Here is a 27,474-nt window from a genome sequence, read left to right on the forward strand (position 1 = left end):
ACACTATGGAGTGCATGAACTCAGAAGGCCATGTCTCCAAAGTGCAAGAAGGACCCTTCAAAGTGCTTGTGACACAGCATTTCTGCATGCCAGGATAGGAGGAGCCAGAGTTTTATGAAGTTTAGCCAAGACCGAGTTACACTGATTTACGGCATCCTTACTGCATCCACTGGATTACAACTTTAGACTTTAGATTATAATTTTAGATTACATGCATTGGCTTGGAGCTTGTAGCATTGTCTTGACCATGGTGATGTTGTCAGGTTTGCAAAACAGATTTTCTGGCACCTAAGCATAAAAATAAATAGGCATTGGACAGCTCAATGTTTAGCGGTAGCTGTGACAGCTGACCAGTAATGGACTGTCCAAGTCGTTCAGATGAAGCCTTCAAGATATAGTTAGCATTGATTTGTCAATATTCAATATTCGTTAAGTAGCCTATTCTCCTACAAATATAAATTACTATATTTTCTTCATTTTTGTTCTCACAGAACAGAAGAACAAAAAATATGGTATTTTACAACAAATTGTTGTAGATTAAACAAAACGATATATGAACTAGGCAACTTTACGTTTAACAACCTTGAACATAATTCAGTAGTGTTGCAGCAATATTAATACAAAACTATAAAAATTCAAAACCACACATTCTTTTTCAGAACAATACTGTAGACTGTACTATAACTTTATTTTTACTCTCAATAGCATAAGTAGTATATTAGTGTATGAAAGATAATACTTTTAATTAGATAGTTCACTTAAAAATAAACATTCTGTAGTCATTTGTAATCAGTTTGTTAAAGTATCTCAGTTTATCATAGCTCTAAACAATTTCTCTTTTCCTTCTTTCTCTATATCAGACACACCCCTGTACTGCAGGATAAGGCTTAATGTGTCAGAGCTGGACTGTTTTGTGTTTCTCTTCTGTCTGGACACTGGTACATCATACAGAGGGGTCTCCAGAGTGTTTGACTCTTCTCTCCTCTGTCTCTCTCTATGGAGTTTAATGTCCTCCCTGAGAAGCTCCACCAGCTCCACTCCCTCAGCTGTTACAGTACACTTGCGATCCTAACGCATCCTGAGTAATGTTAATTTTTAAAAAGTGATGAGAGCTTAAATGGTTACATTTATTATACAGCATAAAGCATTGTTTTCATCTGTATATTTTCTTACATTGTATTTTTATAACGAAAATAACAAATGCATGTAATACAGCCTTTGTAAAAATGTGAACACTGCCAACTGTCTTTTACTGCTTTTATTGCTGTTTGATCCTGTGCTTTCACCCAACAGGATGAAGTCATTAATCCTTGTAAATGTATGGGAAATGAGAATGCAGTATCGTCTTGCTTAAGTGTTAGATTTTGATTATTTAGCAATAAACCAATTATTTTGGGCAAAACACTCAGCTGATGCAGCAAATGTGTTTCAAGGTTGTCTGATTTGTACTAAAAGCTTTATGTCATCTTTTTCTTTTTACCTTATACAATCATATCACCCTTTATTTACACCAAAAGGGAGTGTGGAAAGATGTAATGTGTGTGTGTGTGTGTGTGTGTGTGTGTAAATTAGTTTAAAGTGAGGACAGAGGAAATAAATGGAAATAAGTGAGAAAATGTCTGACATGTATGGATCTATAAAGCACTCAACAAAATATCCACTAAGGTAATATCTATGGGTTAACTCTGCTGACAGCACAACTTTGTGTAATTATTGTAATGCATCATTGATGAGAGGGCTAACAGTATTTGCTGAATTGAGAAGAATACTAAACAAAAATATAATGGAAGACCTGTAACACAATAAATAAATAAATAGTATAAGTCATTATTATTAAAACTATATATAAATAGTTTTGCTACTACCGTTATATTTTTTTACTTTTTCACTCTCTTCTCTGCAAGAAATGTTGTTACTAAATATTACACTACTGTAGACATTATTATAGATAATACTCTAGAATGATTTACCTTTCATGGTAGCCAGGTTTGGAGTGGGAAACAGTGGTATACACAGAAGGAACAGAAGATACACAACTGATAGCCCATTGTACCTCAGTGATATTGCTGTGGGGGGAGAAATAAATACAGTATAAGTAAAGAAAAATAATAAAGACATTTGAAATCATTATTTTTGGTTATATGTGACGCAGACTGGATCCGTTCTAGTGAAAACAGGAAAAATGCATGCATTCAGATATTTCGAGATCAGTTTTAGGATAGGATCAGATATGTTCCAATGCAACTGTCATGCAGATCAGAATTACTGAGGCATTGTGTTCTCTACATGATTAAAACTTTAGTACTTTGCCATGGTTTAATGATGTCATGTGGAAAGTAAGGGTGGAAGAGCGGTAATGTTGAATAAATACACAAATCAGATATGGGTCACAATTGAAAGGACTGAAAGGAATTGAAACAAATTGAAAGTTTGAGGATAGATAATTTCGATGACCTTGATAAACCTGTAAAATCTTATTAAAGGAAAATAAAAGCTTAAAGGTTTTCACAGAACCTTGCAAAAGTAGCGTGTTACAATGTTGTCTGAAACACTTTATGTATCGCATGTAATCACATACAGTCTATAATCATAAAAACAACATTTGTCTACGTTTAATCTACGATTAAACCAGTGATCTTCTTACCCTAAAAGAGGAAATACTTTTATCAAAATATGATTGTTGGAGTTATCTGCTTTTGCTATAAAACAACTATTAATATGGAACCCATAAAAAACCCATACTTTTATTGAACCTTAATTTGGTAAATTACCTGTATTTGTTTATTATTAACCAAAACAACTCCCCAAAAAATATGATTTCTGGAAAATAATTTAATTATTGCTGCTATCGTAAGTTTATTATTATTCTCTTGCTCTTTATGTCACAAGTATAAGCTAGCAGCTGCTATACACTGTGTGCACAATTATTAGGCAAGTGATTTTATACATGATTTCCAACTCCAAGCTGTATAAAATTGAATACTTATTGGATGTAATAATGGTGACGTGTATTTGTGTAACGAGAAAGGGTGTGGCTTAAGGAGATCCTATATAAAGGTGTGCATAATTATTATTCAGATTCTTCTCCTCAGGAAAAATGGGCCAAAAAAGAGATTTAACTAACTCTGAGAAGTCAAAAATTGTAAAAAGTCTTTCATAGGGATGCAGCACTCTTGAAATATCTTGAAATATCTCACAGAACCATCAAACGTTTTGTAGGAAATAATAAACAGGGTCACAAGAAACATGTTGAAAAAAAAAAAGCAAATTAACTGCCAACGATTTGAAAAGAATGAAACATGACACTAGCAGGAACCAGTATTCTCCAGTGCTGCCATATTCTGCAACTGTAACCTACCTGGAGTGTCAAGTATGAGGTGTTCAGTTCTCAGAGACATGACCAAGGTAAGAAAGGCTGAAACTCGACCACATTTTTTCGAAGGCTTTGGGGACTGATGAGATGAGAGTGACTCTTGATGAACCAGATGGATGGGTCTGCGGTTGGATTTCGACTCATACACCAGCAAGGTGGAGGTGGGGTTCTGGTATGGGCAGGTATTATTAAAGATGAGCTAGTTGGACCTTTTCAGGTTGAAAATGGACTCAAAATCAACTCTCAGACCTACTGCCAATTATTAGAAGACTTTCTTTAAGCAGTGGTACAGGAAAAAGTCTGCATTTTTCAAGAAGACTTAAATTTTTATGCAAGACAACTCCATCCATGGCTCCATCTGCCAAGGTCACGTCACATCTTTACTGATCATCTAGAGTTAAGTCAAAGCACTGCTGATCATCCAAAGTTAAGTCATGTCTCTGTCGATCATCCATGGTCACGTCTCATCACTACTGATCTTCCTGAGCCATGTCATGATCAAAGAAACTGAACCCTCTAGCTTTCTGCTATGGTTTTATCTATGGTTTTTATCTCAAATTGGAATGTGTCCTATCATGTAACAAGCAAAAATGTGGAACATACAAATAACATGACAAAAATATATCTTAATTCTTAGAGTTACAAATAACATGAAAAAAGTTTATCTTCTATTATTATTTATTTATTTTTACATTTTTGCTGTCATATCTCATTCATACAATTTCTTTTTTTGAGGTAACCCATATGAAACCAATGCAATGCTGTTTGTTGAAAGGAACAACCAAGATTTTACCTCAGATAAAGAACAAGATACGCAACCTGTGAAAAATGTGCAACCTGAGTCAAGTCAAGATCGTTCTAATGAGTAAGCAATGTTTATATTTTGGAGTAGTTTGTGTTATTGTGTCATAAACTTGGATACATTTACCTGTTGGTTTTTCCCCAAACTATAATTCCTGACTAAAATGTTCAAAATCGAGTTAAATACTTTATGAAACAATACAATAAGCATGATGAATGCTACAAATCTAAAAATGTTTAGACCACGCTTCTTATTGATACTCTGTTTGCACATTTGTATTTAAGAAAAATATTTCTTATAAATATATAAATGTTTAAACATTAAATAATAATATTTTCTTTCTCAGACATAAAATGCCCTTTTTACAATAATACAAAGCAGGTGTGGGTCTATGTCTACAAAATCATACCATATAGTCAGAGTTTTTATATTATATTGAACCGATTTACATAGCATCAAACTTACACATTCATGGCAACTGCACTGGCAGACCGAGGCTGGAGAGCATGACACTGGAGGTGTGTCCAAATGAACATAAAAGACTAACAAATATATTATCTAATGGAAATGTTTCTTTCTGTGTTAAATAACAGGAGATCTATCGCTGGAATGTGTTATGGTAAGTGCTTGTTGCCCCAGTTATCAGTTCTTTACTGTCACTCATGCAAAATGCACATCTTCACACAGACGATCGACTGCTTTGTGTGAAGCGGCTGGGATAAAGAACACAAACCTGCAAGTCTGATATACAATCACTTCAAGAGTTAAAAGATGCCCAAGTCACCTCAGCTGGCCTCTCTTGATGTGGAGGAGCAGCAGGTCTTCTTTGAGCTCCTCCTGGGGTCTTGCTCCTCGCCTTTGAGGGAAAGATGAACTAGAGACCCCATGGAGGAAACTCATTTTGGATGCTTCTTTTCTGGAATCTCATTCTTTCAGTCATGACAAAGAGCTTATGACCATAGATGAGTTCTAGCAACATCCATCTATGTAAATCGAGAGCTTCACCTATGCTCATGACCGTAAGGATGAGATCCCAGATAAAACGGCCGAATGTAATAAACTCACACACAAATTCACACCCATTTGAATTCCCTTTACACTTTACATTTACATACCCCATTTACATAGTGTGTCAACTTATATACTTATACTTTTATTTATTACTTGACTGTTTACATTGTTTACTTGCTGTCTTTGCATCTCATCTTTGCTGCTACCAGTACCTTGAATTTTGGTCCTAGAGAAACGTTGTTTCATTATAAAATAAATGCATCAGGTACATATGGGTAGGAAATGAGGGGTAAAAGCTTCTAAATAGTTAAAATTATTTAAATTATGGGCATATCTTAATGATAGCAGTGACCTGCCAATATTTATACTTTTTGGGATGGAAAAATATGACTTTGATTGGGGACATTGTCGGACAACTTCTAGGATCTCCTCAATGCCACCAAAGCATCTTCCACTCAGGGAAGCAGAGCCAGAGGACCCAGAGGAGGACTCTGCCATCACCCATGCTAAAGTCACTGACGTAAGGAGACATCTTTCGGTGGCAAGGCAATCAAGTTACTGATGTAGGCTCCTTGTGAAATATTGCTGAACAAAAATTAATAAATAAGCCTGTAAATGTTACAAACACATCAGTTCAACTGGCAAACGAGGTGCTTAATTCTTGTAAATGGACTGTAGGGGATCCTCAGCCTTTAAGATAGTCTATGCCTTTTTAAAACTCCTGCAGCTGGTTTCCGATTAAGAACCTCCGATACATAATCAAGTCATGCAGCAAGTTAATGCTTTTAGTAAATGATGAATACTGTATTTGAATGTCAACTGAATTCACATGCTATGTGCAGTGATTGGCCAGTCTGCAGCTGAGTTACCAGGAGGGCTATATAAACAGGCTATTGTTCACAGTCAGAGAAGGGTTTCTAGCTTGTCCCCATCAGGTTGGTGGGGAGTTCCTGCCTTGGGTGGAGTAGTTTAAGTATCTTGGGGTCTTGTTCACCAGTGAGGGAAGGATGGAACAATTTTTGTACTATAAGGATCAATGCAGCTTCAAAGTAGATAGTCAATGTCATGGTGAAGAAGGAGCTGAGCTATAAGGCAAAGTTCTCGATTTACTGTTCCATCTATGTTCCGACTCTCACCTATGCTCATGACCGAAAGGATGAGATCCCAGATCAAGGCGGCCAAAATTAGTTTCCTCAGCAGGGTGGCTGGGCATTCCCTTAGAGATAGGGCAAGGGGCTCAGTTACTCTGGAGCAGCTTGGAACCGCTGCTCCTCCACAATGAGAGAGGCCAGCTGAGGTGGTTTAGGTATCTGCTCCGGACACTTTCTGATGGAGGTGTTCCAGGCTTGTCCCACTAGAAGGTGGAGAGGGAAGTTTATCCACTATAAAATAAATAAAATTAGGTTTAGGGGTAGGTTGAGGGGGTCTAACTTCTAAATAGTTAAAATTATGAAAAATCTGGATGATAAATATCTTAATGATATAAAAGACACATAACATAAGTCATGAATGAAAGATTTTGAACTCATGTTAATTCCTGATCATTTGAGATGTTAATGCATGAACACCTAGATGAGCCCCATGGACAGATCACAATAAGTCCTTTACACAATCTGACATAGCGGTTTTTAACCGGAAATTAAGTGTTGTCCTCTGGCCAAAAGCGAGCCTGGTTTCACCCAAAGTTTTTTTTTCCATTCTGTATGGATGGGGTTTTGGTTCTTTGCCACTGACTTGCTTAGTTGGGGCACTTACTTTCTAGTGATTATCATTGATTTGATTGCATAGACCGTCTCTGCATTCAATAACAAATTGTTCAATCTTATCATTATTACATGCCTATCATTGTATTCTCCTATTTGATACTGTTCACTGTTCTGATGCAATCTGTGTTGCAAAAGCGCTATATAAATAAAAGTGATTGCTTGAACTGAGGCATAATTCATGCATGAATTAATTGGAATTCATGTACCTTACTGTAAAGTGTTTAGGTTTTGTGATCAGAAGTAATAGACCTTTACTATACAATGTGTCAGTAAAATCTGTCATGCTCTTACTTCCAGTTAGATTCAACAAATTAATATTGAAATCACCACATATAAGTTGTACCTTCTTGTCAGTACATTTATCAATCATACCAAATAATTTAGTAATAAATGTATCTGTTCCTGGTGAACTATAAACACAAGTGATAATTTTTTTGAATTAATTTGTGACATTTTTTGCCATCACAATGACTGCTCATAAAGGTATTAATGATTAGAAAGTGTTTATAAATATTTACAGTTGATTAATGGTTTGCATTTTACATTGTTAGTATTTCTGAAGAACCAAATAATTTAAATAACCCATTTAAGCCCATTGCTATAGTAGTCATGTTTCCTTTTGTAGGTATTTGTCTAGATATTATGCATGTTTTATGTCTCAGTGACTTGCAAAAAAACCAAAAACCAAATAAAGGGTTTCAAGAAGAAATATCAATTTTGTGCAAAATCAATGCTGTGCAAAGTATGTACATTTTCTGTATGCATGGAAAACCTGGATGATGTACTATATTTGGCAGAACCTGCTAAATATAACTCAAGTACACTGAAATCAGTACACAAGCTGTTTTGCAATGGCATACAACCGTACAACTCCTACTATATTGCAGTGTGTTGTGTGTATATTTTGAATAGTATGGACATTTTCTGTATGCTATATTGGCTAAAATTTGATGTATGCATCTGAAGACATTGCGTGGCAGTTGAACCTTTTTTCATTGAATTTCCCAGAATGCAACGCACTTCATGTGACTTTTATCTTCAAATGCATAAGTGAGCTGGAGGCAGGGAATAGTAATTAGTAAAAAGTGTAACACTTTTATATGTATGTTCTGTATACATGTGATGTACAAATTTGCTGTGTATCTAAAAACAATATCGTTAGTAGGACAAAAATTGTACTTTAATTTCTACTGTACCTTTCTGATCAAGTCAAATGACATCACTTTTATCTGTACAGCGTTTTATCCTGTATTGATTGTTTTGGAGATATGAAATAGTAATAATATTAATAATATTACAGTACAATATTACAGCAATATAATATATAAATATTTCTAAAATAAATACATTTTATATAAATAGTATATATATATATATATATATATATATATATATATATATATATATATATATATATATATATATATATATATATATATATTTCAATTATGCAAACAATTCAGTTCTGCTGTCAAGCATCTCTAAAAGTTTAGTTACTTAAAAATTTACATTAACTCCACTGACCAATGCCTGTGTAATGAGGAATCAGAAGCAGGCGGATCCATTTGTAGTTTTAATAAGATCAAATAGTAAACAGATAGGGGTTGATCACAAGCTTTCAGTAACATCAGAGACAATCCAGAAACATAAACTTTTACCAGGCAATGGTCGGGGCAGACAGGAGCAATCTTGTCAGAGACAGCAGACAGGGTCAGAAAGGCAGGCGGCAGAGAATCACAACAGGGAAACACAAGGATCATACAAGGCAGAATCAAACACAAGAGAAATGCTCAGAAATGTTCAGACTGGCTGAACAAGACTTTGCAGCTCCTGAGAGTCTGGGCACAATTTATAAATGGTGGCGATAATGGCTAAAAATTAGGATAATGATTAGTCCTAGGTATGGGGTTATGGGTAATGAAGAGAGGGAGAGGGTGACCTCTGGTGGCGATCAGAGAGAGCCCCAGAGTGACAGCCTGTCTGTGAAAAAGAGCACCGCAAAAGATGCATGTACATCCGCACTATCAGTGGCAAAAGGCAGTGAAAGTTATGAGACGTGCAGATTGCTGTGAATGACCCGTGTTTGAATCTGCATTTTGTCAAACTGCAGATTCAATCAATCAATCAATCAATCAATCACTTTTATTATTATAGCGCTTTTAACAACACAGATTGTATCAAAGTACTGAACAGTATAAAATAGGAGAATACAATGATCGGGATGTACAATGATGAGAACAATTTGTTATTAAATGCAGAGACAATCTTTGTAATCAAATCAACGATAATAACTAGAAAGAAAGTGCCCCAACTAAGAAAACCAGAGGTGACAGCAACAAGGAACCAAAGAAAGGAAAAGAAAGGAAAAGAAAACCTTGGGAGAAACCAGACTCAGTTAAGGCCAGTTCTCCTCTGGCCAGTCGCCCAGCACTTAACCTCCAGTTCAATTTTAAACGCAGCTATGTCAGATTGAGTAAAGAATTTATTGTGTTTTTGTGTGTGTGTGTGTGTCTGGTTCCGGTTGATCTGTCCATGGCGCTCACCTAAGTGCTCAGCTAGGTTACAAACTGAGAAACAGAATAAGAAAGAAACTAGACTAATATTACCGTAGATGCTATTCTTTTTACCATGTAACAAATACATTGTGTTTTATGAGGAGTGTTCCTGGTTCCAGCTGATCTAATTAATGCAGCCCAGCAATCCTTTAACGGATTTGAATAATACAAGCGCATTTGTGTGTTATGTGTAGGCTAGTTTAAAAAGATTTGTGACAGAGTGTGTCTGCTTCCCTAACTGTGTTAGGGAGATCCAGATTTCTATGTTAGAGAGTTCCAGAGTTTGGGTGCTAAATAGGAAAAGGATCTGCCACTTGCAGTCGATTTTAATACTTAATTATCAAACAGCCAGAGTTTTGAGAATGCAGCGGACGTGCAGGACTATAATGTGATAAGAACTGGCTCAAATATTGAGGAGCTAAACCATTCAGGATCTAAGTAATTATCAAGCTTTTAAAATCTATCCGATGTTTGATAGGGAGCCAGTGCAGTGTTGACAGAACTGGGCTAATATGATCATACTTTCTAGTTCTAGTAAGTTTTTAAGATGGAAGTGCAGAAAGAAGCGCAGTTTTACAGATGCTAGAAACTTGGTTTTTGAAGGAAATTTTCTATTCAAGAGAATGTTGTGATCGATAGTATCGAAAGCTGCGCTAACATTTTATAGCACTAAGAATGAGATATCAATCAGATTATAAAAACAGGTCATTAGTAATTCTACTATGGTACGAATCCTGATTGAAAATTCTCACAGATACCATTTTTCTCTAAGAAGGAATATAGTTGTGAGGATACTACTTTTTCTAGTATCTTTGACAGAAAAGGGAGATTAGAGATTTGTTTGTAATTTACTAACTCTTTGGGGTCAAGATGTGGTTTCTTAATAAAAGGCTTAACTACAGCCAGTTTGAAGGTTTTGGGAACATATCCTAATGACAACGAAGAATTAATAATGGTCAGAACAGAATCTATGACTTCTGGAAGCAAATCTTTTGATAGTTTAGATGGAACAAGTTTGAACAAAAAATAATCAGATCTAGCATTTTTTAATGCTTTTCTATACAATTGGATACTTTCCCACCAGGCAATACGAAATACTTTATTTTTGTTTTTCTCCACCTGCTCTCCATTTTCTGGGCTGCTCTCTTTAGGGTGTGAGTGTTCTCATTATACCACAGAGTCAGACTGTTTTCTTTCATCTTTCTTAAGCATAAAGGAGCACCTGTATCTAAAGTGCTAGAAAAAAGTGAACACTCTTTTGTGGTGGAAGTGATGATTCTACCCAACATCGGTAGCACTTTCTTCTTCTTCTCCTGCTCTTCCCTATCTTGTTCTTTCCTATTCTTTAAAAAAAAAAAACAAAAAAAAAAAAAAGCCTCGTGTCTGCGTTAGGTATGCCAAGACCCCACTCAGAGCACTTATGCACTACTGCCACTACTGTCTACCTCATTTGTACGTCTCTTTGGATAAAAGCGTCTGCTAAATGACTAAATGTAAATGTAAATGTAAATGTTCTACCATACTTGTAATAAGGTGCAGAGTTTACAGGTTTAGCTATACAGAGTTCACACAAGACTAGATAGTGATCTGAAATATCATCACTTTCCTGCTGAATTTCAAAACCATTAACATCAATTCCATGTGACAGTATAAGATCTAGAGTATGATTTCGACAGTGAGTAGGTCCTGACACGTGTTTTCTATCCCCAACAGAGTTCTGAATGTCTAAGAAAGCTAATCCTAATGCATCTTTCTCATTATCAACAAGGATATTAAAATTGCCAAAAATTTAAGACTTTATCTGCGGCCAGTACTAACCAAATCAGCTAATTCTTTAATGAAATCTGAAATCTGATATTTAATTTGGTTTGGATGTTCGGGAATTCAGGGAACGGACAGTCTCTATAGTGTGATTCATGAAACATTTCTATGCCACAAATCTCATCGGACAAATGATCGCAAATGTGGGGGATGAAAACAGTCGTTATTTGAATATCACACCCCATTTTAGAAGCCTTGCACTAGAGTTTATGACACAGTGAAACTAAAATTCTCATTGGATGGCGGATGCCATCACCTTGGCGTAGTAGTCCTAAGGTGAGCCATGAACCCTGGGAGTCAGAGTTCACTCTACCTGGACCTTGGCATTGGCGCACAGTGGCTCTCTTGCAGACACCTGCAGGCTTGGCGACACGGGTGGAGTCTATATCCTCCCATGTGTTGGGTAACAACAGATAAATTAAAGAAGGCCAGTTCGGTTGTGTTCAGTTTTCAGCACCTTTCCTTATTGAATACATATTCCCAGTTGTTCCCCCTTGGCTAACTCTCAGTCCTCTATTGCCCTGCAGTTTCAGATTAGATAAAGTAGTCTGTTACTGTATCCAGTAGTGGGTTACCATCTCACCCTCTGGACTTGGCATTAATATTTCAATATTTCCCATAATTTTTTCCCACTATGCTCCCCTATTTCCTTAGTTTTGCCAATTATTTAATTTTGCCTAACAAAGTGTATTCTATATGAGTTAAATGATTAGTTCAACCTCATTGTCTAAAGACCTGCTATCAAACACTCAGAGAACATTGATAACTACTGTCATATACAAAACATTATAATGAGAGCACTATTAAACAATAAACAAACTACATCTGTTTCAAAATGCAGCAGAGTTCTTATATAATAGAGTATACTCTATATAGATTATAATCATATTAGCCTGGTTATGGAAACAGAAACTATTGGGTACCATTTTTTCTATTTTTCTATCTCCCAAACTATGGAACAATCTACATAAGCGATGTTGTGAAGAGAGTTTAAATCTAGATGGAAAACAACCCACTTTTAAACTGGCTTGAATCACTGTTAGAAGAATGGCAGCTAGGCTACTATTAGTCTGTTTATTTCTTATTCTGAGGTAACCGTAGCCACCTAGATCTGCCATAAAATCAAGAAATCAAGAATTGAGAAAATATTCAGATACCATCCCCATGTACGGAAGGCCACAAAACACGGGATAGACTGAGACTTACCAAAATACTCTAAAAGGGAACCTTTCTCCATTTAACTAATTAACTACATTTTTCCTCAGGTATGCTCTGAAAACTGGATTATCCAGTCTCTTTGGTGATCCCCTGAGAGCATTTTGTCTGCTAAAACAGCATCTGTATCTGTTCATTTCCTCCCCAGCTCAGCACAAATGTTGCATCATTTTCCTCCATTAGTATTACTACCTCCACTGATGTCTCCACTTTTTTTCCCTTTCGTTTTTTCTGTCAGAGGCAACCTGCTCAGGCCATTAGCATTTTATGTTCCTTGCTGCTTGGGTACACAATGATGTATTAATATCTTCACAACATCCCTGCCCATCTCTGGATTTGTGGAGAGGCCATTTTTGCCACTTTTCAGGGTAAATAACTTCTTTGGTTATTTATACTAGAGGGCCAATTTTGCTGACAATTATGGAAATAATTGATTTAAATAATTTAATAAATAAAACACATTCCTGTTTTTAATACTGTAGCTTTTTTATCTGTTTTGTGTGCTCTTAAAATAAAGCTGACTTGAATTCTTGAAAACTATTTTAGATTTCGCATTTCCTGACAATTATGAAATTTTAATATTGTAGGTGGGCGCAGGGCACAAATTAACTTAGGGTTAGTTTTAAAACATATGGTTTAAATTTATGTCATTTACTAGTTGCCATATCAACACTATATAGAGAAAAAAATGCAGTTGAATTGCATATGACATCAATAATACAATTTACATTATTTGCTTTCAAGAATCTTAACACAAGAAACAGATGAATCAAAACTGACAATTAATGTTTAATGTTCAGAAACAATCTTGTGTGGAGTGAATTTATGTGTGTCTTCATATATTTACCCAGATTGTTTTGAACTAGGTTATATTGTATAGCTGTATTTTGTGACCAGGGCCATCAGGGTATGTTTGTAATGTGTTTGTTGTCAAACTCCAAAATTAGATTATTTTATTTGAAAAGGTTAATAATCATATTTTATAGATCAAATATTTTATTTTGTCTTGTATGTATTTTTTTATTAGTTCACATTTTCGGCATGCTACATTTCCCTCGCATCTTACAATGTATCCCACCTATGGGGCATGTTGTAAAATTTCAAATTTAACCATTTTAGAGGTAACAAAACATATACACTGTAATTATGAAACAATGGGCCATAGCTGTAAGAAACAAACATGAAATAAATGTACGTGGATATACACAAACTGACACCATCAAAAAGTGTTAGCTTGTTCTCAGCTCTAGTTCAAATAGCTAAAACCAACCATAAGATGTGCCTGTGAAATTTCAGCAATTTTATTCTATAGTAATTATTTATTTTTTTTCTAGGTGTCCAAAAGCTATTTGTAACCTAGTACCTTAATCATTATATAAGATACATACATTTGCAATAAAGTCCAAAAAAAAAGTTAAGAAAAAAATGTGTATTACAAAAGGCAATGCTACATGCAGTAACATTTTCAATATTTTGTATTAATAATTAATAGGAATCTATGCATAATTGTATAAAATATTCTTAAAAATGCCTATGTATTCCTATTTACACTACAAATTTTTATACACATAATGGTGCAATTCTTTCCACATATTCCAAACAATGCTGCCCTGAAGTTGTTAGTTTTTCAACACATTGTAATGATTAATGATTGAATGAAAAATATGTTTACAAAGATTTCTTAATGGCATATTTCAATTTCAATGAGTGAGTATTAAATGATTGTGTTCTCAATATCGACCAAATTAATACAAATTAAAATACATATATAATCAAGTAAACATAATTCTTATGTTACTCAGATAAGTTACACTAAGTGTAATTTACATTGAGTGATGTAACTTACTTAAACTTCAAAGACTTCCAATTATTGGTTACTAGAGAAATGCAAACAAACTACCATACAAATGTTTCTATTGTTTGGAGACATTTCAGTCCTACCCACACAGTATCACGTACATATGTCTTGAGATATTCAATGGATGGCATGATATTTGCCTCATTTTCATTAAGAACAAGCAAAATTTTACAGATTTATTAAATGCATAAAATCACTCATAACAAGACAAATGATTTCAAATTAAGTTGAAGTAAACTTTAAGAACTTACCAGTCAGTAGTAAAACAGGTAGTAATAAATGGAATAGTGTGCCCACTATCACATCTCCTGGCGTTTCACCCGGACACTGTGCTCTCATGATGGAGTACTGTGACTGCACTGACAGCACGTTAAATCAATGCTGGACACCACATCATCTTCAGGAAGTCAACACCCACGCATACACAACACATGAGCATCTATAAAAACTGGAAATTCAATGTTTCAAATGCTAGCCATTTATACACATACTAACCTATTGTAAAAATAAAATTTTCATATGAATACAACAGCCATACATTTTTGGCTAAATAATTCTGCTATCCAGACTCAGTGGAATGCATTATTTTCATGATATGTGGGATTTTCCTTAATGGATTATTAGTAGTAGTAATTGTAAAATATGAAACATTTACATTTAGCTATATAGCAAATATACTGTATATGTAAATACTATTTCAAATCTGAGAGACCTAGACACTTGGAATGTGATATAAACAGTGTAACAAAATCTACGGATAACCAGGTAACCACAAATCCTATAACAATTAACATATTTACACAAATCTATACAAAACAGAAACTGATTTTAATAAGTCAGTTTATAAAGACTATTGTCAGCTAACTGTGGTCGCTCTCATTATTTCCATTAAACTCTATCAGTAACTACAGAACTTGCGACCATAGTTGCTTTTGGAAAATATAGTCTAGGTTCATGTTTGAAAACCAAAACATCAGCAAATAGACATAACATGATATAACATTTTAGCTGATTAAAGTTTTACTGAGTATATTACTTTGTAATAAAAAATAAGCTTCTCTTTCATAATCTGATAACAGTTTAGAATTATTTAGGCTACCTTTGTCAGCATTATAGACTGGTTTTGTTTTGTTTTGCTTCCCCCATGTGTTCTTTGACCAAATTTCTGTTTCATGTTAATTTGATTCTAGGTGTGTCCCCCTTTTGTCCCTGATTAGTCTGTGTTATTGTCTGTGCATTTCTCCTTTTTTCTCAGCTCCAGTGTGGTTATTTCCCTGTGTTTATAGTTCTTGGACTGTTTATCGCGTACTCTGCATCTCCAGTTCTCCTTGCAGCTTTGCATAGTAGAAGACCCAAACTGACACAGTAAGCAGCGTTATTTACGCACTTTTTTATTTTTTCCCCAAGTGATTTGGTTTCCCCGTCATCCTCTCCCCTATGAATCCCCTCCTTTGCCTGGAATTCCTCCTCCTCCTGCTGGAGCAGGGGGAGCAATCGCTCAAGGACTGCCTCTGGATTCCGTTCTGCAGGAAAAGGGGGACCCTTACACCCATGATATCCCCTTCTTGGACGACATCCCTGTTAAGCAGCGGTTTAGACGCATTCCTCCATCTGAGTATAAGGTGGTAAAGGCGCACATGAATCAACTGTTGGAAACCCAGGTAATTAGAGAGAGCTGTAGCCCTTATGCTTAGACCATTGTCCTAGTGAAAAAGAAAGAAGGTAGTTTACGCATGTGCGTGTACTACAATTGGTTAAATTCAAAGACTAGAAAGGATGCACTCCCTTTACCATGCATCGAGGAGACTTTAGACTCACTGGCAGGAGCCTGTTGGTTTTCTACCATGGACCTGGCACAACCAGGTACCTGTAGCGGAGAGGGATAAATCTAAAACTGCTTATCGCATCACTTTTGACCTCTTTGAGTGGAACAGGACACCATTTGGGTTGTGCAATGCCCCAGGCACCTTCCAGCAATTGATGGAACGGTTGTTTGGAGATCAGCAGTGTCAATCTCTCCTTTTACGTATATTTTGATGATATTGTTGTCTTTTCCTCTTCTGTTGATCAACATCTTGCTCGGGTGGATCTTGTCTTGAGCCACTTGGAGATAGAAGGTTTAAAGGCATTATTTTTATATGCATTATTTGGGGCGTGTTATTTCTTCAGAAGGGGTCTCTACTGACCCAGGCAAGGTGGAGGCAGTTGCACAATGGCCTCGGCCAACTTGTGTTTCGGAGTTGCGCTACTTTTTGAGGTTTGCTAGCTACTACCGACGCTTTGTGGAAGGATTTCTAAGTTAGCTGCCCCTCTTCACAGGTTGGTAGCTCAGCTGGCAAGCTCAAAACGTCCAAACGATGAGGATTTAGCGGAATGTCAGTGTAGCTTTGAGGGGCTGAAGGGTAAATTAACCACAGCACCAGTGCTCGCCTATGCTGACTTTTCACTACCGTTTATTTTAGAGGTAGATGCTAGTCATGGGGGACTAGTGGCAATGCTTTCACAGGAGCAGCAAGGTAGGGTGCGCCCTATAGCATATGGTAGTCGTAGTCTTAGGTGCACAGAACACAATACATCTAACTACAGTTCTATGAAACTGTAAACTCAAGTGGGCCATGGCGGAAAAATTTAGGGAGTACTTGCTGGGCCATAAATGTGTGCTGTTAACTGACAACCACCCCCCTTAGTTACTTGACGTCTGCAAAGTTGGGTGCTATGGAACAGCATTGGGCTGCCCAAGTGGCAGCATTTGACTTTGAAATCAAATATAGGTCAGGGAAAAGCAACCGTAACGCTGACGCCTTGTCGCGACAAAAATTATTGTTATTGCCAGCAGTTATGAAGCATGAAGTCTTCACCCAGCTTCACCAACAGCATGGGGACCAGGGAGTGAAGCGTACATCTCTGTTTGTGCACCAGCGATGCTACTGGCCTTGAATGTCTGGAGTTTGAGCGGTGCCAGTGTTCTAAAGGTGCCCCCTCTGCCCCTAGAAGGTTTATGGGACACCAGTTGGCTGCCCGTCCTAATGAAATTTTGGCTTTGGCCTTCACTCTGTTGGAGCCCTCAATGTCTGGGTTTGAGAACGTCTTAGTAATGACTGACATTTTTACAAAATATACCTTGGCAGTGCACACTAGAGATCAGCGGGCAGAGACTGTAGCTCAGGTTCTTGTGATTTGAGTGGTTTCGCAAATTTGATGTGCCAGGTCGTATTCATTCTGACCAGTGCCGTAATTTTGAATCCACTCTCATTAAGCAAGAAGTCAAGAAGTCACGTACTACCCCATATCACCCTGCTGGATACGGTCAGTGTGAACGTTTAAATAGAACCTTACATGATTTGTTGTGCACTTTGCCACTTTCTAAAAAGAATGATTGGCCACTTTGTCTTCCTCAGGTGCTCTTTGCGTATAATAGTACCCCTCATCAGGTAACTGGGGAGTCATCGTACTTTTTAACGTTGATTTCCTGTTGGCCAGAGTCCAAGAACCATTAGCTGACAGTGTTCATAGGTGGATTATGGAGGAGCAGGGATGGTTGCAGGTGGCGTTTGAAGGTACCCGTGAAAGGTTGGGTGCCGCAGCCGATCGGCGAAAAGCCCGGCATGACCTGCAGGTAAGGGAAGCACCACTGAAGGAGGGTCAGCGAGTATACCTCCACGATCAGAGCGTGAGGGGTAGATGTAAAATCCAGTAAAATCTCAGTGGTGTATCAGGTCATGAGGGCACTTAAGGAAGGCGGGGTGGTTTACACCATTGCTCCCGTCACAGACTTATGTAATGTGCACCTATCCCTGTGTATGGGTCCCCCTTTCTCTGAAGAACGAAATCCAGAGGCCCTGGTCGAAGGTTAATGCGCGTTCAGTCTTTTCCTTGCGTCTCTTTGAAAATCACTGATATTTATTAATCTTTTGCGTTTCCAATTGTAGTACTGACCTCATACATAATTTTATCTAACTCCAATCTTTTGTGATTTTAGTTATATTTATTTAAATGTAACTGCTGATCCACTAGTACAGTTAATTTAAGGGTGGATTGGTTGTCACTCGAGGTGCGTCACATCCCCTGCTTCCATTCATTAAATCTGTTTCTTTTTGTTTGTTTTCATGTGAGTCCAGTTGATTTTCTTTTTGTTGATTGAATTGTTTTGTTCGTAAATTACCTTGTTGGATGTAACCTGATTTTGTATTTGATGTTCGAGTTGAATTGTCTTTTCTGTGACCTAAATGTTTTTGTTTTCTCTTTTCTTTTTCTGTTTGTACCCCTGTTGATGTGGGGTGGCTTTAACGTATTGTTTATATTATATTTTGTTGTGGCCAATGTTGGAATTTGTTTTTTTGGGGGGGGTTTGATTCATTGCAGGAGCTGGGGTCCCACGGGTGGCTGGGTTTTTCTCCTGGTGGTGGTTCTTCTTGGTGTGCTGTGTAACACTGAGTGTTTAGTAGTGTGATCTGAGTGCACAGGGGTGTGTGCATGGAAGTGTGCCATTGTAAAACTCTTCTTGCCGCTGGAAGCTTCAGCCCTGTTGGATGTATGCGATTATTGTAGGGATCCAATGTTAATTTATTTTTGTGTTTGTTTTCTTTTGTTTTGAAGCGGTGTTTTTCTGTGATAGCATTTTAAAATTTGTGTATTAATAAATTTATACTTTTATACGTTACCCAAGTCTCCTGTTTAATTTTATATGAGGGATCCAAACCTGTGTTCATAGCTAACATGTATCTGGTCCACTGATGCAATGTCTCAACCCAAGTTAGTTATAGATCATTTTATAACAGGCAACCAATACTATATACCAATACTTCCGGAAAAGAGGAATAACCAGTAACATTTGAGGTTACAACTAACAGCAAGCCCCGCCCCACGACTGACAAAAAAGGGGTGTTTGGCTTGAAGCGGCGCTGCAGCGAGCAATTGGTGTATGACATCAAAGTACTTTGACGTCATACATCGAAAGTACTTTGACGAACACATGTGAATACGCGTGCGATGAGAGAAATTTCTAAATGCACATCCTCACCGATCTGTAGCAATATTTCAAGTCTGTGGTATAAATATTTATTTATGCTGGAAAGTGCATTCATTTATCCCTAAGTAAACTATATAAAGACTATATAATTGTTTATTAATAATTTTAACATTCCTTTTATTTGTTTAAACTTTACTCTTTTATATGTTTACTTTTAATATTGCATTATTATGCACAAAGAATGTATTAATGTTTGTAAAAAATAAATAAATAAAATAAAATATAAAGTGCATGAGTAATCATGCTTCCTATCTGAAACCTGTTTGCTGAAAGAGCAGCCTGTCATCTACAGTTATCTTCAAGATCTGATCTCTTCATCTGTTCCAGGAATGAATGGCAATGATGATGCTGGTCAGGGCACAAAACACCAGATAAACCTGCCACTGAGCTAATGCAGATGGAACTGAATGAAAGATCAAAGACTGACCGTGAATGTCTCTCACTTAAGCAGCAGGTGAAAGCACTGCGTCACTTCTAATTCACAAAAACCGTTGTGAAAGATGCCTGACCACAGTAACACAACATACACAAACACCAACCCCTGAGCCATGTTAGACCTTTGATGGCAGAGGGCTGGAAAACAGAGAAAGGTGTCATACACACCATAAACAGCATTAGAAATAATAAAAATAAATAAATGAGACAATGAGACAAACACAGTCTGAAAAAAAGTATAAATATATGATTCTTGTTTTCTCAAACACAAGCTTCCTCAATAATTTTTCCATTCTATCTTTTTTAATTATCTAATTAACTGGTTCTTCAGATCAGGTGCTCCTTGTTGTTTCCGGGGGCGATGCTGATTGTCCTTCAGGACGCTCATCACAATATATACACACACAGGTGCATCTAAAAAAAAATAAAATATCGTGGAAAAACTTTTTTTTTTTTTTACTTCAAAAGGATCTTATCATATTATAGTCCTGCCTGTCCGCTGCGTTCTCAAAACTCTGGCCATTTGATAATACCTAGAATATCTAAATCTAATTTCCTTTTTGGGTTTTGGTTCCTTGCCGCTGGAGACACTTCATTTCTAGCAATTGTCATTGATTTGTTTACAAAGGCCGTCTCTGCATTTAATAAAAATTAAGTGTTTAATCTTGTCATTATACTACTATCATTCTATCCTATTTGATACTGTTCAGTGCTGTCACAATCTGTATTATTAAAAGAGCTATATAAATAAAAGTGACAGATTGATTGATTAATTTGAAGTATTTGATCCCTAAATAAAGATAAAACAGCATGTAGCTAAAGTTTTATATTCACTTATGATATAGGGCAGTGGAGTAGCAATCATTTTTTAAGTGAGGGGGACAGAAATGTCAAAAGTAGAAATAATAATAATAATATTAATAATAAAAATAATAATAAATATAGCTGCAAGCAGCAATTACGGGACCAAGCCCTTCCAGCTTCAACATGGCATGGACCATCAGACCAAAGGCAACATTGAATAATAAAAGTACTTTTAGAATTATGTAATGTAATTCAAATTTCTGAAAAATCATAAATACAACTTTTAGTAGTATGATTGAAAGGCTTTTGACCAACAAGTGGTGTTTTTATGTGTATAACTTACAGTGTTAGTAAGTTTTAGATCCAGTCAGATTCCCACTGAAACTGCTCCTCTCAGTTTTGTGTTCTGCGTGATTCAAATGCTCCGCTCTCCACCCAAATTTAAAAGCTGCTGTCAGTTAATGAACGTTTGACAAAAGAACTGCTGGCTAGATTGGACTCTTGTCGTTGCTATGGTTATGGTATGGTAAGGAATCCTGTCTCGACTACCATTACACGTTCAAATAGACAGAATTCTAAACATGAATGTAAGCTGCTGTGTGAACAAGACATTTCAAGACAATACCCGTAAAGAAAATGCGGTTATCAATCCCTAACACAGGACTGACAAGCGCATTCTGCTGCTGTGTAAACATGGCTTAAGTGAAGCAAAGACACTGTGAGAACACACCACACCAGATACAGACCTGGATGTCACAGGGGGTGATGTAGAAGAGGAAAAAGGGAACACATACGCATATATAAATATATAAAATGTTATTTTATCATGTTAGGAGCTACTTTTAGCCTTAAGATGTTTTGTGGATATGTGCCCAGTTGTTTAAGACAGACAGCTGTAATCCACTATTTTGTATACTTCTTTATAGATCCCCTAAGAGCAATACAAAATTCATAAGTGATTTCTCAGATTTCTTAACCTCTGTGGTACAAAATGCAGATTGGCTATTGTTCCTGGGCAATTTAGAGATGTTTATTGTACCTTGAAGACTATGGTTAAAGAGTTTCTACAAATTATTGACACCTTCAATCTCATACAATCTGTTATTGATCAGCTGTGTGATATAGATATAGCTGCATTAAATTATATAAACATTAAAACCATACAGAAGCGTTTTTGCCTTCCACAATGTAGAATGCCTGTGATTTTAATAGACTAATAAATCACCGTGCTTGTGTGTGATTTGTGGTCATGCAGAAAAATGTGCGAGAAAAATGTATTGGAGTACAAGAATACATTTTAATTAAGAAATGTTGCTGAGTAACTGTAAAAGTTGACTGAAATATAAAAACTCAATTAAAGTACAGATACTCAAATACTTACGTTCCGTAACGGTGTATTATTACACACCACTGGTCAAAAAGCGTATGATTCACTATCAAAAAACTATTGTAGAATTGTATTATATATTTTTTAATAGTGTACTTAATCCGAGGTCTAATTTATATTCTCCTATGGCCATAAGATCATGTATTGTTGCCTCCTTTCTAGAACTCTCTCAGTCCACAACAGTTTCTATATATTTACCAGAATTTATTTAATTAAATTAAGTAATCATCTATTATTAGAGAAACATGTCCCATCTTATCTGAAGTATGCCACTGTGCAGTTGCTACTTAAAAAAACAAAACTTGATCCAACAGTTTTTAACAACTACCTTCACCCTTTTGGAGAAGGTTTCGTCCTTCCTGCAGGAAAATGGTCATTTTGATAAATATCAGTTTGGTTTCAGACCTCACAATGCAAAAAAAAAATGCTTTTCAGCCTTGATATTTTGGAAAAAGTCGCTTAAATTTGACTTGACTTGATTGCTGCCAGTTAAATTTGTATCCATTTTAAAACATTAACATTGCACTGTTTGTTTATTAGGGTTTGCATGGACTGGCTTCGTCATGTATCTCCACCCCCACCCCCCTTTATAGCGGCTGTAAGACACACACACACACACACACACACACACACAGACAGTTCTGCTTTTTAATCTCCAGTAAAGATGCTGCAGAAAGTCAGAGATCAGGTCAGGAAACATCCAGGAGTGAGTATTAACCTGTTTTCCAATCATTTCTATGTGTATCTACTATTGAACGCTCTGTTAATTTTTTTTTTGTTTTTTGTTTTTTTGAGCAATTGAGGTACTTATGAGAAACAGTGTAGCACTAATGTGCTCATCTTCAAACATTTAAAACATTAAAAGTAAAACATTAAATGAAATCTCAAAAAAAAACAACATGAGTAATTCTATTCTGTTTGGCAGCTTATTCCACAGTTTTTCTTCATCTGTCTGGGCATGGGTGGAGCGTTTCTTTATTTGTTTCGTCTTGCCAGAGGACCTCATGTCACGTAAGGCAATTATTTCTTTAAACAAAATACATTAATGGGCAAAACATATATCACAGTGACTTTTTTTATTTTGACTATTTTGAGTGGAGCTAAAATCATTTCAAAAGCACCATGTAGTCTGCATCCACTGAATGAAATACTAGGTATACAGTTTTTGTTATATCAATCATTTGATGCATTATATTTTTGTATGTGACAGTTTTAACAAAAACGTATTGTAAAAAAAATGGTAGCAGGGGAAAAGCAAACATTAATGTCACTGAAAATGTTGAACATGAACCCTAACCCTAAGATTTATTCAGTTAGTAGTCTGTTTTATCTTTGATTCCGGCAGCTGGGACAAGAGCAGTAACCCTGAACCCTGGAATAAACTCAGTCCAAGCTACCAATATAAGGTATATATATGCGTCATATCAGCGGTGAATAAATGATATTAGTATTATTTTTGTTACTGTTATTTTATAACACAAATCATTTTAACTATGGTAAAAATTACTTATAGCAGCCTGTGAAAAGGGTCGGTGTTTGTTAAGCCAACAAATGTGTCAGTTAGAATTTTTCTAGAACAAATTTATTCACACTAAGGCTGCACAATTCATTTCTAATCATAATTACAATTATATAATCATTCAAAGAGTCAATTAATCGTTCAAAACCCAATTATGTTATTCTGCACGCTTAAGATGTGTTCTTTTCTTTCTAAATGTTATCGTAATGATTTTTGCATTGTTTTAATTTTAGTTTTCATTATGATTATTCCTCAAACTCTTACACCGGTTTCATAGACAAGGCTTAAGCGAGTAAAAGAGTAAAAGAAACTTGGTCTCACTTAAAATATATCACTGCCTTTGTTTTGTCTAAAAATAGACCACCAGTAATGCATTAATGTTTATAAAAGTGACTTAAATGCCAAATCCAATCTTTCTCAGTTTCTGCCCTAAAACTGGATTTTTTTTTAATCTTCCCTCAGATTATCACTAGTTTTAAGTCATTGTTAAAAATGTATTTAAGAACTTTTATTTTTACCTCTACTTTTGTACAGCACATCGGTCAGCAATGATCGTATTCATTTGTGCTATAGAATTTGTGCTTATATTCTTGTGGATGTCTATGTTTAAGCCTGGATGTCCTGTACAGAGCACATTCTTGTGTATATATATATATATATATATATATATATATATATATATATATATATATATATATATATATAAATGATGAAAATCTGGCCAATTGGGACTCCCATTATGACAAATTGTTTTTAACATGCTGTGTATAGATATGCTGTCTTTAATGGGGAATTTATACACACATATTGCATAAAACAAAACAGCATATCCAATAATTTTGTTAAATATTTTTTAACATAGTTGAGAATCAGCCTTAAATAAAGTTTGGCATAAGAAATCCTGAAAACCATTGCAATTTTTGAAAACGTTTTTAGAATAAAATATGAATAAAATACAATTTTGCAATATATATATATTTTCTTAAGCTCAAAACAACTTTTTATTACTATTAATGGAAACATTCAGTCACAGTTGCATTTTTAGGTCATGAATGTATGCGAAACAAATAGTGCTGCTCAAGAGAGGCACAAAAGAAGTCCAAAGAGTTTGTTTTTGGGTAAGATTAAGAACATTTCACCTCGCAAACAGGCGTCTTCGTCAGTGTAGAACAGGATGTTTTGGTATTTCCTGTGGGTGTTAATTCCCCGATGGTCTGAATTGCAGCTGACTTGTCCGCTAGATCACTAAATCTGACTCTTTCATAGCATGGTTGAATAATAGCAGGCAAACACAGTGCAGTGTATTTATTTGTTTATTACCTTGGCAGAAACAGACTTCCATATAAATGAATTGTACAAAGACAAGAAAACTACACTTATTCCCATCTTCTGCTGGTTGGCGAAGCAGAGAAAATATATAAAAATAACATTAATAACAGATTGAGTGAACCAAATGATTTTTACTATGGTAAAATTAATGTTCGGCGATATCTTCAAGAGATTTACAATAAATGTTGCATCTTTTCTTTTTTCCTCCTTTAGTTTGTGGCCATTAACACAGACTACAAAAACCTGAAGAAGGAAGGACCAGACTTCTGAACATTTCACGGTTGTTGCTCAAGTACTTTAATTATGAAGATGCTGATATGCCCTTGCACCTCACTATTCTAAAGTTTTTACACAAATGTGTGTGTTTTTAGGAAAAAATGATATCCTCACAAACGCTGATAGACATATTCATTAGCATGAGATGAAAAGCGGAATAAAAACTAGACTAGCTTTTCTTTTGTTTATGCGCATTAGATGTTAAGCTTTCTAGAAATCCCCAAAACTGCAGAGATAACATGACCTCTCTCTAGTGAGCATGAGAAAGGGCGAAAGGAAGACGAGCAGATGTAAACAGAACCTGAACAGCACAGACTCATGGGAAGGAGATCGAGCTCCCTCAGGACTGCTCTTCAGCTGTTTAGAATGACACATGGAGAACAACACACAGATATCTTTGTCTCTCTCACTAGCTCTATATCTGCACTTATTATTGTAACCAACTATCATCATTCATCTTCACGTTTTTTAGTACTGGCAAGGCATACAGACAAACACAGGAAATAGAAAAATTACTCTACTGACCCCTAGAGACTTTCAAATAATATATACATTTCTGTTGTTGTGGGTTTTTTTTTATGTGAGCATTTAATCTTTAGTTACAGTACCGACCAAAATCCTATACACTGTGAATCAATCAAACAAAGATAACTAAGACTTATATTTTCAGGGAAGTTTGACTCCACAAGGGGCTTCTGTACATTGCAGGGTGGGCTAGAATTTTGGTGCCTTTCAGTTCATGATATGAAATACTGAATATAACTAATAGAAAATGTATTTTGTTCACGCAGTTGCAATCTAATATTAGAATTTTGCATATTCTTTTATGAGATTTTTTGTGTTTTTTGCAAGATGAATAATGAATAAAAAACACTGAAACTGAGTTGATTTAAAACGTTACTCATAAGATGTGACAAAGGGGACTGAGACGTGCGGATCCGTTCACACAGCTTTATTACAAGACATGTTCAAGAGAACAGTAAACAGGAAGCAAGAATGTAAGAATATTCCAGACAAGCAGAGGTCAGCGATCAGCAAACAGTGTCCAGAGACATCTGCATTTATTCAGGCAAAAGAAGCCCCAGCTAAGTATTGAGTCCTGGACATGCTCATACTTTTCAGTTGGCCAAGATTTCTAAAAATCCGTTCTTTGTATTGGTCTTAAGTCATATTCTAATTTTCCGAGATACTGAATTTGGGGTTTTCATTAGCTGTCACTTATCATCAGAATTAAAAGAAATAAACATTCAAAATCTATCAGTATGTGTGTACTGAATGAATATAATATACAAGTTTCACTTTTTGAATGGAATTAGTGAAATCAACTTTTTGATGATATTCTAATTATATGACCAGCACCTGTATATGTAATTCATTCAAGTTGGAAGCGTCTGCTTCGGTTCAGTTCATGGATCTCTGTCCTAACAAACTGATGATCTCATTCAGGTGTGTTAAATAAGGGAGACATGCAAAATGTGCAGAACAGGGACTGGAATTGACAACCACTGCCCCAGAGGAACCAAGTCATTGCTTTCAAGTCTCAAGTCTGATCCCAAGTCCTCAGACAGTTAAAGTTAATAAGATAATTCAATGATGATTGTGTATTAGCCATGAACATCTGTTGCTGACAATCAACCTCACTGAAGAAAAGAGAAACACAGCAACAACTGACTTCAGGTACAGCCTTTAATTGAGTTGTACAGCCCAACTCAAGTTGGGCTCTTGAGCATTTTGGTAATTTGAACAAATTTTAAGCAATTGCAATATTCTGTCACATCAGACGTGTGTGCACTGCTGAAGCAAACCTTCAAGTAGCAGATTAGTTTATGCTTTCTGTTGACAGCATTTAATGATTAAACATTCTTGTTTATAAATCTCTCTGGTTTATTAAATACATTTGACTATTTGATAAATGACACGTATGTTAATCCTGAAAAAAATTGTTTGGGATTAGGTTTTTAGTCAGGCTTTTATAATTTTCATATGATCCTCAACAGTGGTGACACTAGTTATTCATACTGCATTGCATGATGGGACTTTTTGCATTTCAGCATGAAGCATTTTGTTGATTGTCAACATTGTTGAGATTCATGTGCTGGTTTTTGATGTCTGTGTGTGTTTAAATAGCACTGGAGTTCAAATATGTATATGTATTACATTTGAATTTACTGATTATACATTTATTAGTTTACTGTAACTATTAGAGAAACAAATTGCATACTGTAGTGTGTGATAAAGTAAGGCTGTGAAAGACGTAAGATAAATAACCATACCACAATGTTTTGTTCGATGTT

The 27,474-nt window shown here is 35.9% G+C and overlaps 2 protein-coding genes across 2 annotated transcripts in view; one reads left to right on the forward strand and one right to left on the reverse strand.

Annotated features, from left to right (window-relative positions):
* si:dkey-11f4.7 (piezo-type mechanosensitive ion channel component 2) overlaps window positions 1–14,742 on the reverse strand; it is a 117,447-nt gene extending 102,705 nt beyond the window's left edge. Inside the window, exons 1-2 of the mRNA XM_043248937.1 lie at window positions 14,653–14,742; window positions 1,971–2,066 (exon numbers count right to left, since the gene is read on the reverse strand). Of these exons, the coding sequence (XP_043104872.1) occupies window positions 1,971–2,066; window positions 14,653–14,740 (184 nt within the window). The 5' untranslated portion in view covers window positions 14,741–14,742. The remainder of the gene's footprint in view (window positions 1–1,970; window positions 2,067–14,652) is intronic.
* Window positions 14,743–22,638: 7,896 nt separating this feature from the next.
* ndufa4l2a (NDUFA4 mitochondrial complex associated like 2a) lies at window positions 22,639–26,437 on the forward strand. The gene is made up of 4 exons (XM_043248603.1): window positions 22,639–22,762; window positions 22,982–23,067; window positions 23,402–23,462; window positions 25,118–26,437. Exons 1-4 carry the CDS (start codon window positions 22,721–22,723, stop codon window positions 25,172–25,174), a joined length of 246 nt encoding a protein of 81 aa, XP_043104538.1. The 5' UTR covers window positions 22,639–22,720; the 3' UTR covers window positions 25,175–26,437.
* The last annotated feature ends 1,037 nt before the right edge of the window (window positions 26,438–27,474 follow it).

This window comes from Puntigrus tetrazona, chromosome 9, assembly GCF_018831695.1.
Source record: "Puntigrus tetrazona isolate hp1 chromosome 9, ASM1883169v1, whole genome shotgun sequence".
Classification (NCBI taxonomy): Eukaryota; Metazoa; Chordata; class Actinopteri; order Cypriniformes; family Cyprinidae; genus Puntigrus; species Puntigrus tetrazona.